Raw genomic sequence first — 14,330 nt, forward strand, 5'->3', positions numbered from 1 at the left:
AGACTGTTCGGTTCAGTTTTTAATACTGGAAAAAACGACCAAGAATTAGATAGTATTCAATATTGATCATTATTAGATCGAAAATTGATATAGCTTATCGGTTTACGTGGTATTAATAACCACAAATTCAATATACCCATAAAAAAGTGACTAAGTTTGATCTTTATTACCTACCTTGATCGGTTTTCAACAATGGTCAATTTATCACGAGGCAAAGTTTCATTAATTAACTGGTGGGTTCAGTTGTTTTCTAAATCGGTGTGAATGTCCAAAATCTTCTTAAGCGAATAAACAAAATTTCAACAAGTCTAGTCATTATTTTATTGGCAAAGATTCATTGTCATAACACTGAAAAGACAAGCATGGTGGTGAAATATACAACATATCAGCATATATAAAGCACAATAATACGGAGAAAAGTATGCAAACTATATGGGTTAATCGTCAACATTAAGCATATCATTATTTAAGTATTTTACCAACATGAACAAGAGTATTATTCTCACCCTTCAAAAACTTGATTCAAATAAGTTGCATTTGTTAATGACATTTGCAAATAACAATGCTATAGTTTCAAAATGTATGTACAGATGAAGACCTTGTGTTAATGTACTTCCCACGACCATATTTCTTGTAATAGATAACGGAACCAATTTACACTTTAATTTAAGCCAGAATTTCAAAACACGTATTTTTTGCAATACTATCATTGGTAATCTTGCTAAATCGCCGTATACATCGACGTTACTTGTTTGTTATCTAACACAATGGATATGTTTGAGTAAAATTTAAGATGAACACGGGAAATCCCAAAATCTCAGAACCATAATAAATTAGTGGACATCAAACATATTTGGATGATCTCTTTTTCCTATCACAACAACCTCAAATAGTTTAGAAAGGGTTTTTAAGGCTTGTTGGGATAAATGTATTTGAGTCTGCAAAAAATTACTGTTGCGATAAAGCATTACATCGAGATAAGTAAATTTATCGACGACATTCAATTTCGTATCGTAGTTATATATTTCTCCTTTTTCTGTTTGCTTGCCTGTTTAACATACCATAACAGAACTTTTCTCAATATTGGCCGAGATATCCCATGTATTACAATTATAAAACAAAGTACTTAAAAATGATTGAAGCCATGAGTAGTATATAAAAAGTATAACACCGTATTATCTGCAAACTACAACATCAATTTACAAATGTCATTTATAGTAACAGTTTTTACGTCATTGCTGGTACATATCGTAAGAAAGGGGAAGTCCACGGAGGATGACCTTATCAAACGTGATTACATTAAGGAAACATTTAATCTTAGAAAACATTTTCTTTATTTGTGATTTTTGCTGGAAACACTATTTTCTTCATAGGAGTTGATTATTCGGCTGTGCATTTTTTTACAAATCTTAATTAAAAGTTATTCTTAAACAATCAACACGGGTATATTTCCGTCGATATCGATCCGTTTTTAAGACAGTATCATAAGGTCCATATGAACATTGACCACCACTTCTCTTATACAACACTTCCATAAAGTAACTGGTAAACGGACAAAGCGGCACTCGAACGTTTCATACCACGGGTTAGAAAACTAGTAAGACCATAATGGAAATCAGTGTTATCGTTATTGCGGCTTCATAAATAGCATGACATTTTAAAATTGTAAAGTAAAAAAAACACAAAGATAATTCGCAATATGCTCTGATAAATATTTATATGAAGAAATACAGAAACAAGCACAGTAGTCATAGTTTTAAACATAGACCCCATTTATTGGCACTAGGTCAACGCCGAAGACATAGAACAAAAAAAACAATCACAAACCACAAATATGGAACAACAGGTCACAACTCCACAGACATTACAGTACATATATACTTTTGTACTATATAATTTGTCTTCGTGTTTAATGCTGCTATTGGTAAACGTACAAATGGACGGATGAGTACAGACATGAAAGGGAATCGAGGTCAAGGTTCACATGAAATGAATTCAAACAAAGGAGAAATTTACTAAGCAAGACTCATATGTAGAAACCTCTTACACAAATGTAGCTTAATAGAACAACATTCATCGAAATTCTAAAAACAATCGTGGAATCATATACATGGGAGGGCAATAGAATACTCAGTACGCAATGCATTTAAACACAATCAAAAATGAGATACTGTCAATATGAATACTTGAAATAAAGTTTATATACTTAAATACTTATGTGAAAAACAACAGAAACAAGCTCAGTACCCAAAAGTTTAAACATAAACCAGGTTTAATGGCACAGGGTAAACGCCAAAATCATAGAACACAAAAACAAAAACATCACAAACAAGAAACATGGAACAACAGCACAAAACTCCACAAAACAAACTAGGTATGCTTGGGATATTTATCAAGGATTGTTAGGTACCACCTTAGAACGGTCAGTAAAATGTAAATTTACGGGGGGGTTTAAACAGTCTACATGCACAAACCTCACTCTTATCCCTACAATCCTGAATAAAAAACAACGTAAAATATAAATCTTATCAAAGTATTCATTAACTTGAGGATACTTTATATAAAGAAAATATTAATAAACTATTAGGTAAACCCCAAGTACTTCAATGATTAGATATCCCAACTCTATCTGCAGACGGAGGAATACAATTCAGAATACCTAATGCAAAAACTTTTTAAGGATACGATGCAGTCATTGTTTGAAACTATGAGCATCACACACAGTCTGTCTTAGAAAATAAAAAGTTTAAAACTGTGTGTTCATATAGTTTTATAATAAAAAGCATCATTGTACTAAAACTGGCAACAAATAAAAAAAAACATTTTTAAAAATAAAAGCGACATATATTAGCTAATCTTTTTTTCGAAAAGATAAAGCCAAACATATAAGTATCTCTTTACCAATATACTGTCTCAATTGACACCTTTTAGTAGCAGTTTCCCATCAAAACAACGCTCCAAATCTCCTGCAAACTTGTTGAATGAGGTATTGGAGAGAATGTCATCATTGACCTATACATTAAGTGTCCAATACAACATGAGATTAGCACAACACATATACCACAAACACGTATCGTACACATATATAATAATAATGAGCTAGACGTTGACTGTTTCATATGATACGACCTCGTATGAGTCTAACTGAGTATTTCAGTTGGGTGGGAATCATTCGTCTGTTGTATACGCCACAGGAGCAAAAGTTCTTGTTTATTATCAGCCATCGTAGACTCTTTGTAGCTTTCGTTAAACTCCAATCCACTCAGTAACGACTGGGAAATATCTCCTTCTTTACAGTGACTTCTGTGCGATAAGCACCTATAAATTGGCAAATGATTTAACAAAAACGTGATTAATATTGAAGTAGTTAAAAATCTATTTAAATGATAAAGATAAATGCAACATTATTTTTTATTAAATTTGTTTTCACGAGCGGTTGCACAAGAGTGTGGTCTTTGGGTTAGGGGTCGGAGAAGCCATAGGAAACCAACTTGTTCAGCTTTGCCACCTAAGACCACACACACACACACACACACACGCACACGCACACACACACACACACACACACACACGCACACACGTAAAAAACCTATACTTATACATGATTGGTCAATGTATTTTCCATGCCAGTTACATCATGAGATACGCTCAAGTTGTTAAAGCTATGTTATGCTGAGCGTTAGTTTAAATACACACAAACAAGCTTAAACCATCAGTGAATTCGTGATTCAGTAACATTTCAAAGGCGATAATCCCATCATTTATTGTTTGGCTATTATGATGATTTTCCCCTGGATTTCGAATATTTGGCGTTTTTCTGTATTTGTCAATGTAGTATTAACAAACACCAATTCGTCATTACACCATTGTAATGACTGTTACCACATTGTCATAAAACATAGCAAATTCATTTTGGATACACATGAGAGTAATTGTTTTGAGATGCAAACACTTGACAGTGTTGTTAGATAGTATAAACAATACCAGTGTTTATTTTGAGAGCGTAAAGATATATCACCTGTAATGTTTAACACAGAAGGACTGTCAGTTCTCGTCCTGCCCAAAGCATCATGTGTACCAACCGCTGCATAACCTGACCCAGAGTCATCTGCCAATGTAAACTGACATTGTAAAATGCCTAATATTTCGTCTACGGTTTTTGTTCTCTAACTTTCATTAAATAATTCTAATACATCCAGTCGTTTTAGACCGCACGAATGACATCACTTATATGTGGAGTCATCTGCCAAAGAAAATCTAACAATTCACTAATTGATCATAAAGTAAATTGTAAGTTGTGAGATGAAGAAATTTTATTCAAGGAAATATAACACACAATATACATTTGAAATAGGCCAACATGACCCGTGATCAAATTCATCGAATACAATAGCTTACGTATACAAATTCAAAATTCAAATAGCGAACAAGTAAACAAGTATAATTGTATCAAATAAATAGCAGCTGTACCTAGGAGAGTTTGATATACATATCATAAATACATAAATGATCTTAACCATGAAATATTATATTTATGTCATAGTATTAACAACAGTGTCTACAAAATACAATAATACAACATGCATATGATATGTATTGAATTTGAAGTTTAATTATTTTACAAAATATACTACTTGTGCGTTATATTCTTAGAAGTACAAACGTGTTTAACTTAAATGAATATGTCCGATTCCCACCCCCACTAAAAGAGCGAAAACGAAATATTAGGAGGGTTTACAGGGTAAAGCTATGCCGATCTTAGTATTGTTTTGCTTACCAAATAAAAGACATTGTGATTTCAAAGAAAATGTTATACAGTTGAAAGCACACATAGTTTCTACTCATTAGAAATCTATACGTGAACATACGTTTTCCTTATATCAAATGCATTAAATATATATACAGCTAAATTTTTGAAGATGTTTGCATTTTCAGACTTTAGCAACGAAACTGCCTTAAACATGCTCGGTCTCTCCCTATAATATTTCTTAATGTATTTACATCGTATGTCGTTGCACAAAAGACATTCAAAAAACAGGTGGTACTCATCTTCTAACTTATTGCATGCTCTACATAAGCGATCATTTCTAGGAATATTTGTCCATCTTCCAGTCTCAACCGAGAGCCGGTGTGATGATAATCGTAATTTAGTTAATGCTATTTTATATTTATTAATGTTTACATTCTTCAAATATGACTGAAACTCAAAATTTGCAAACACTTTATAGAACGACGCTCTAGTTGAGTTTTCTAGTCTGCTGTACCAATTTTGGATAAAGATATCCTTTACTCGACGCTGAAAAATACTGATAAATGTTTTTGTGTTCCCCACTCCTTCGGCAATCCAGACTTCATGAAAACCATAATTGCACAACATATTTTTAACATTTACTGCCCAATTAATTTTTCTTGGGTTATTTTCAATTTCATTTAACATCGTTTTATACATAATCTTGAATACTTTCTGTCACAGCAATCTACTATTTTGAACCAGTATTTTAAAATGTACGTCGATCGCATAGAAAACAAATCTATTCTTCCTAATTCACCATATACGAAATCATTTTGTGTCGAAGTTTTAACCCCTAATAAGTTCTTACAAAACATTGTATGAATTCTTTCTATATTGTTGGCACTGGAAAATCCCCAGACCTCACAACCATAAAATAAGATGGGCTTAACTAATTTATCAAATAGATCTAACACATGTTCAGTTGATATGTTGGCAAAACTCTGAAGATACCTTTTTAGTTTAAAAATAGCCTTATTTGCCTGACCTGATAGTGTTTTATAACATTCCATAAAAGAGCCCCCAGATGTGAAAACAATACCTAAATAACAATATCTTGATACAACATCTATTTCTGAGTCACCATAATGGAATTTCAAAGTTTGAGGTAGTCTACCGCCTTTCCTAAATTCAACAACTTTAGTCTTATCCTTATTTACAGATAGCTTCCATCTGTTACAGTAGTCATGTTAAATGTTTAAATTACGTTGAATTTCCTCACTTGTTTTGGCAAATATTACAATATCATCTGCATACATCAATAGAAATTACTTGATTATATCAATATCTATTCGTTTGGCTCCATTCAAAAATAATTCATCTTCTAAGTCATTTAGGTACATAGAAAAAATAAACGGGCTTAAACATTCCCCTTGACGAACACAAAGAAAACTTTCAAACAATTCACCAGTTTCTCCAAAAAGCTTCACTTTTGTCTTGACACTACTATATATACCTTTTATAACATTAAAAAGTTGTCCTCGAAGACCTAACTTATATAATTTATACCATATGTTAGGTCGAACAAGATAATCGAATGCTTTAGAGTAATCAACAAATAAACAATACAATTGTTCATTCGCATTAAGGACATGATTTATCAAGCTATGTAAAACAACAATATTGTCAGTAGTTCCCATTTTTGAACGAAACCCGGCTTGTGATTCAACGTATATGTAATTTCTTTCAGCCCATGATGCCAAACGTTCATTGATACATTTAGTAAATAATTTCCCTAATACACTCAATAATGTGATGCCTCTAAAGTTCTTAACGTCTGACAGACTGCCCTTCTTGTGAATAGGCACTAAATATCCATCACTCCACAATTCCGGAAAATGACCTAATTCTAAAAGTTTATTGAACAGCAAAGATAATACTGGAGAAAATGTATCATTTCTGTAATATAAAAACTCATTTTAAACTTTATCTGGCCCAGCACTTCGACCTAGATTCAGCTCTTTAATATTTCTACTGATATCAACAGTAGTAAAAGGTGCAGTGTACGATGAAACAGGATGAGCAACTGTTTGATGGTGTGTCATGGTAATAATATATCGGAAGAGGACATGGCGTCTAAAATACTGTTGTTTTTTTTAATTGATATACTGCAAAAGATTATTACCAATTGAGACTTCCGTTTCAGTCGAAGCTGGTTTGCCATCCCACTCTGGATCGAAATCTATGTTTCCATCTTCTTCACCTTAAATGTTAGATTTCAAACAAACGTAATGTCATACAATCTATATTATTTGTGAGTCAAGGCTGAAACTCCTGACAAGCAGCTAACTTATTATACGACTCATATTAAAATTCATGAATCACGTATGGGAAACAACATAATCATACCTGCCTCAGAAGTGCTTAGCCAAGATGCAGTACTGGAATATTGTCTGCTTATACATCCGGAGTCTCGTAACCTGAAAAGGTAATCATATTTTGCCGATATATGATTTCTCTTGGACCATGATATATTATTATGATTCTGAGTTAACATTTAAAAATGGGAATTCCTTATGTGTACAAGGTATATTCTGTGCGTGCTGGGTGGCATTTTGGCTGTATTCGATTCCGAACGAGTACGCTATACTGGTAATTCTTACCACAAATAAGCTACCTATTCACTTATAACTTAGAATTTACATATAATTCATGGTGATCTTATCCAATAGAATTTTGATATCATGTGTTAGGTGTTTTCTGGGAGATTACTTATAAATTATGGGAAAGTACATCACATATAAGGTTTTAAGGGTCTGTTTGTTTGGTCTTTCAACTAATATCGAACGTACATGAAATATTTTACAATGAGTGTCATGCAAGAAAGCTTCATGCTTCTAAACGACGCCTTAGATACTGCATGGGGCTTGTATTGTGGTCATAACGCGATGCAGCCAGTAGAAGCAGGCGGACACTAAACACCGTTTAACTTCATCAAGAGTACGTACAATCGTTCAGCTTGTATCGTTACAACAAATCATCCCTAAAGATGGCTAAGAAGCCGTTGTATCATATGCCTTTTCATTTTTGTCCCACTCGAATAATGTAAATATAGCCATTCATATTAAGAACCTATAATACTGTTATGAATATATTACACGTACTTTGTGTCCTCCATAGATTTTCTTATTACTGAACACCATGTCTGAAACGATACATATTTGTAATAATAACATAAAAATACATTTCTTTAGCAGCAAATAATTAAAGATTTAAAAATGATTGAGTAGTATCTTGCCGTTAATATGATGTATAGGAGGTCATACATTGTCCGAATTAGTACTATGTCAAATTATTTAATTCGTCCATTTATAAAACTATGTGGTACAGCACTTCATTTGCAAATCATTGTGATTATAGCGCTTAGGCATCCGCTCAAGAAAAACTCAAAGGTCCGTTGGTTGAAAATTGGGTACTCAATTTTTTTTAACATTAAAACGTAGTATTTTACCTGTCTTGACTTTATTGATACACATTTGAACATAAGACTTTCGCGGTTGGGATCGTTAAAGAGCACTTGTACGATGCGAGGCTCCATTTCCTCATACACCTCAACACTGCAGATATAGAGACGAACAACATAAGGTGTATTTTACGTTTAACTCTCGTAAACATTTATCGTAAATATATATTCAAAGAAAACTTAACTCAAAGGAGTGTGGTGAAACATTGTTATGAAATAACACACAACGATGATATTATGTATAGCAGTTTTCATATGAATATTGCAAGTAACATAAGGTCGAAAAATGCAACAGGAATATAATATTGGCGTTACTATCACCATTGATAAACCTAAATTTGTAGATTAGCTTAAGAAATCGTTACTAAACAAAGACCAGGAAATAATTCGTTAGTGTTTACACAATGAATCTCATTAAAACGACATATTTCGTCGGATAGATAATGAATACTCATAAGAATAACAATATATAGCACAGTTTCACAAAGCTTTTAATGAATATTTTAATATCAAATCAGAAGAACTTTTCGTTAAGAAGACTAGAGAAAATCTAACTCAAGTGATAGTAGTGTCATATATACTTAAAAACAAATTGTTTTACACTTAAGCTTAGACATTTAAAATATAAGAATATTGTATGGAAATCGCACGGTCTTAGCGGTATCGCAATGCTCTCTTCCCCTTTACAAGCAATATATCCTTTTACGTCTTTACCTTTTAATGTCTTTAACGTGAAATACGATCTTTGCATCTTTACTATCCTCGTCGTCAAAAATGTGAACCGAATTATTCGCCACCACCAGGAAAAAGTGATGCCCTGCAAAAATATTAACAATTGTTCTTTCACTTCTTGTATAACTTAACTAAAGCGTAATAAAAAAAATCCGATTCCACTCCCCAAAAACATAGAATAGTTAGCTCGAGATAAAAATGATATTGTTCGAATCCTGACAAAGTTGTAAAGTAATATCCTTTTATCCATTGTTATCCTTAAAATATTCGCCAATTGGTCTAGGAACAATCCATCTTTTTCCCGTTAAAGAAACTACTGAAAATCTTTCCCAAAAATGGAAAAAAAAACGAACAGAAAAAGAAACAGTCTGCTGTCAAGGACTAAATCAGGGCCGGGTGTGAACATTAGGGTGAGTCAGAAAATCGGAAACAAACTGCTGAACATGGTAATTCAATTCAAGAGGAAAAAACGGAGATGTTCGCACTTGCAAAATAAATTTAAAGAGGGACAACAATATCAAGAATAATTAGCATTATCATACAATGTATACATATATAGCTGGTCTTGTATGTTTGTGGTGTTTGTATTTGTGTATGTAGTGTCTATACGTTAGCGCCTCTTGTACAGTGTCGTTCTGGCCCTTGCGGTGTGCTTCTTAACAGGTTTTATATGTTTCGACGAATTGGCTAGTCCTTGTTGTTTTATTTGTTTACTCGATTAAAATATTTAAAACATCATAGAGCATATATTTGTTCATACATTGCCTAGTATGTAGAATATCCTGAATCGGATTTCGATGTACTTTCAATCTGACAGTTTCACCATGGCTGGTCCGAAAGATACTCATCAGTTCTTGTGCACCTAGGTTCATAATCGACATCATGCATAATAACGTTATTTGTATTTTGTTAATATTCATCCAACTGTATTTACATGTTATGAGCTTAAATCATTGTATGGTTGAATATAATTTATAACGAACTAAGAGGAACTTATTTTTTTACTTCTACCGTTCGTTCAATGTTGTAATTATATTGATTTGTACATCTGTGTTGATATCAGGAAGGAAGATTCTAAACGTTTACTAACCTATATGCCTAAGTTCGTTTGTGTTGTGCTGTTCCATTGATGGTGAAAACATTCCACTCAAAAACACGAACTGCTTTGTTTCCTAAAACCTAAATCCAAATGAACACATATATGATAAGTGATAAAAAAAATCTTAATTGTAAATATTGATAATTTGAAATGGCATATAAGAAACTTAAATCCTGAAATAGTTGGCATTAACATACAATCCCTTATTACCATCTGTATCAGTCAGGATTTAAAGGCAATAATAAATATTTGGCATCGCTGAAATATTTTGCAAACGGCACCATATGTATCAGCTCAGTACACTAGGCTGAACAATCGTAACTAACATATAAGGTGACTGGAAGAGACCGTTTATTATTTTCGAATCCGGCTTTTAGAAGACCCCATCCGTTCTCAATGGAATCAATCGTTATTATATATAAGAAGAACACACTTGATGCAAACAATCAAAGGGCGGCGTAAGTACAGCATGATCTTACGCTTGTAGTACAGCATGATCTTACGTATTACATACCAAAAACAGAATGATTAGTGACTGATACAAAAGTACGAAATACTCATTTTATAGCAAGATTCAAAGATATTTACATATTGTGTTTTAAGTACCTTGTCATTTTATTAACTATACTTGTTGAAATGATAAATGCACAATAAGAACTATGTACTAATAAAAATGTGTATACTCGATAAAGATTACTTTAAAAGCATAATCCCTTCCAGCTCCTGTGTGTCGTATGCAAAGTTCAATTTTATGAATTTTGTATATAATGTTAAGTTTATCAATGTATACTGTATATCATTTCAAATTTCAGCATGCCAGTAGATATGAATTGTATTGAAAATACCCTTTTTACTGCAGACTAATTCTGTATGCAAAGGTCGACAAATGACAAAAAGTCTCAGCCATATGCATTAAAAACAGAAGCAGAATAATTGCATTAAGATATTAGCCTACAGACCATGAGTTACATAGGATAAATATGTACATTTCTAGAAGTATTTACGATACAATAATTTTCAAGAACAGTAATTATGCCTTTACAAAATACTTTTCGATCCGTTTGAGTGAGAAACACAATAATTTATAAACATATATTACCTGTTTAAAGAATCAATTGTATACACATGAATCGTAATTCCAAACATAAATGTACTATTCATATGGTATATAGGCTACAATGAACACCAGACAAGTATTATATTTAAACTTAGAGTACCTATATTCGTGCATCATGTATACCATAGTATATCTAAATTCCAATTTCTTAGCTTCTAAAGTGATCCAATATAATTATTTTTTGGAGAAAAATGTCGAAATTCATTCGATTGTGCCAGAAGTATCGCTCATTACTCATGATATGATGGATATTCTAGGAGATAATGGAACTTGTCCTCGGGTGTATTACAAAGTTAACGTTTGCGTTCATTTCTTGGTATTATTTGTGGTTTATGCCACCTACCAATTTTTATTTCTAACATATATAAACATGAAGCCACTCTTAATCGTGAAAACGACCGCCTTATTTTGTTCTCAATATGACTGAAAAATAACGTTTGAATATAATATTGATTTTGAAGCTCTTGGTGATACTTTTGTACCATGCGCTAGGGACCGTTCAACTCCTTTCCGAGATCTTGAAAAAGATCACTAAGTCTGTCTATTTCCTAAATTTATTAACAGATGAAACATGAAGGAGTCATGTCATTATACGAAATTATTATTTCAATATTGTTAGATAGATTACCATTTAATTTGAATAACAAAACAAACTGAATTGCAATTTAATTTGATCAAACAAAATAATGACTGAAATGATGAAGCCTTAAAGGCGAATTTTGTGCATAAGCAAGATAGAAATTATTTCGCTTCTCAGTCAGTCATAATGAACAGAAAACGATGATTTTTAGAAATTTACACACATATTTACATTCATATATCTATCAAAACTTTATTTATCGTGTCTCCATAATATTCACAAACTGCATTGCTATAAACATTTACTGTACAGAATATTTCTGTAAAAATCTCTTCTGAAATACATAGAAATCAACATAAAAGTGACAGAGACGAGGAAGGACACAACTTTTATTATTGTCAATATTGTATTCATCCAATGAAAAGAGACATTACCAAAACGTTGAGCCAATGAAGTTGTAATATTAATCCGGACATAGCAGCTTCAAGGGGCTGGGCCCTTTCAATGTGATAAAAATGCATATTGTTTGGCCAACCCCTTCGTTAAGATAACACCAGTTAAATCCAATAGATTCCGATAACGTTTTAACTTCGCTAGCTTTGTTTCTTTTGTATTATTTTAATATATTTTGATATTGCATTATATGTAAGTTTGATGGCTTTTCTTTCTTCGGTTATTGTTATGATTTAACAAAAATCGAGTAATTGATAAAAAGCAATTAATGGAACTCCACCTTATTCACCTTATATAAAATTATTATGATTGTAACATTGTACTTATGAATTAAAATGAATCATCTAAATTCCATTTACTTTCCAAAATAAATTCCAAAATAAAACATTTTCTGAGCCGTAATTCGGTATCGGAAATAAAAGTATGTCAAGTATGATGAAACATTGCTTAATTTCATATAAGATCATTTATAGTTTAAAAAAAGCTCTACGTGATTTGCCTCCTAGGGTTTCATTAAATGAGATACCTATTGAGTAACATTATTTCAAGGCATGTAAATTGATTAGCTATTTCAAGACCTTTCTCTTAATGATCGATTTTAAGCCTGTTTATCAATTTCTCTCCTTTTTTAAATACTATGACCATAGCGATGTTGAAATTTACAGTAAATATGTTTTGTCAACAATCTTGTAAAATAGTTAATACATTTTGTAGGTCTATCTGAGATTCTGAAATTTCCATCCTAAAATAAAACAATATCATCTGCGTGAAACGATAGTTGTTGTTAAAATGTGTTAGTATTGATTCCTTTAGTTTCATCAAGTAAGAGTTTTCCTCAAGATAATCTACATAAATAAAATTACAAATGATCGGGTCAAACCAAGTGTGTGTGGGGGGGGGGGGGTCGCTCGATATCTCACTCAACTCATTTTTATTGTTTAATGCGTGAATAAGATATATAGCGAATGTATGGTTTACATTATGTTCTCCCGTATGTCATATTCAATTAAGTGTAAAAGATATAACCATTAAGTAATAAATTGAATGCTTTGTAAAGCCAACAAAACATACATATAACTTGATATTATATTTTATTATTTTAAAGTAGTTCTAAAAAAAGTGAAGTAGTTTTCTGCCCCAAAATTGAATCTGTTATAATTCATTCGATTATTTAAAGATATTAATTAGCTTAAGAGAGCTCTTCGGCTATAACTTAGGATCCTCCATTTTCAACAATGATACTATGTAGCCTTCCCGATAACTGTTTCGCGATAAATATGGAACACAGCGTTTATAAAATGTTATAAGATTCTCTCTGGTCCACCTGAACGACCGTTCGATAAATTGTTTGTTTTTTTCTACATTAGAAATATCAATGTAAACTTTTAGAACATGTACCTATAATCACTGAATGTTTCAGATTCTTCCTCTTCCTGGTAGAATGCAGAGTCCGGATTATTTATGACTTTGAAGCATTTCTCAAACTGTGAAAGTGATACGTATGATGAATTATTTTTTGCGGATTTGGCTTTATAGAATTTTTCAATATATGTTTTGTATCAAGCCTTATATTGTTTTTCAGTTGTAATTTTATCATATCCATACCGTTTTGATCGCAAAAGAGTTGTTCTCTATTTCGTCAGTTATTATCTATTGTCAACAATCTGTGAAAACACATCATTACCTTTCAGGAAGTTTGATCTGTTGTAAATTCATATTAAACATTGTGTCACAAATACTTCCTCATTAAGCATGCATTAGTTGACAATGAAAACGGTAGCTCACAATGGTCGCTATAATATTTGGATAACGTAAATAAAGTGAAAAATCTATAATACATACTATACGGTAAAAGCTATCCCTCAGCTAAACCAAAACGAAATAAATCCATTCGTTCGTGTTCCCGTCGCGAAAATAACCGATTCCTTACCTATAACTTTATTTTAGCATGCGCGCGTTTTGAGTTGTCGTGTAAGCATCAATTTAAATGAAAGTGAACTTATAATTTTAAAAGAAAATATTCACATATCCCTTTAATAAGGAAGTTCAAATGGAGTAATGCCATCCTGAGTTTTGATATATGACACATCAACACAT

The 14,330-nt window shown here is 32.1% G+C and overlaps 1 protein-coding gene across 2 annotated transcripts; it reads right to left on the reverse strand.

Annotated features, from left to right (window-relative positions):
* Positions 1-309: 309 nt before the first annotated feature.
* Positions 310-10,164, reverse strand: LOC128246487 (uncharacterized). Of its 2 annotated transcripts, none has more exons than XM_052964715.1 (8): positions 10,075-10,164; positions 8,967-9,069; positions 8,241-8,346; positions 7,894-7,934; positions 7,139-7,209; positions 6,915-6,992; positions 4,019-4,108; positions 310-3,318 (listed from the first exon to the last, which is right to left on the reverse strand). In XM_052964715.1, the coding sequence occupies exons 1-8, from the start codon at positions 10,124-10,126 to the stop codon at positions 3,263-3,265; spliced, it is 597 nt and encodes a 198-aa protein (XP_052820675.1). In that variant the 5' UTR covers positions 10,127-10,164; the 3' UTR covers positions 310-3,262. The 2 variants fall into 2 exon arrangements, with proteins under 2 accessions (XP_052820675.1, XP_052820674.1); XM_052964714.1 differs by lacking the exon at positions 10,075-10,164 and adding an exon at positions 9,745-9,842.
* Between the last annotated feature and the right edge of the window lie 4,166 nt (positions 10,165-14,330).

The sequence above is a fragment of the Mya arenaria genome, chromosome 9, assembly GCF_026914265.1.
Source record: "Mya arenaria isolate MELC-2E11 chromosome 9, ASM2691426v1".
In the NCBI taxonomy this organism is placed as follows: Eukaryota; Metazoa; Mollusca; class Bivalvia; order Myida; family Myidae; genus Mya; species Mya arenaria.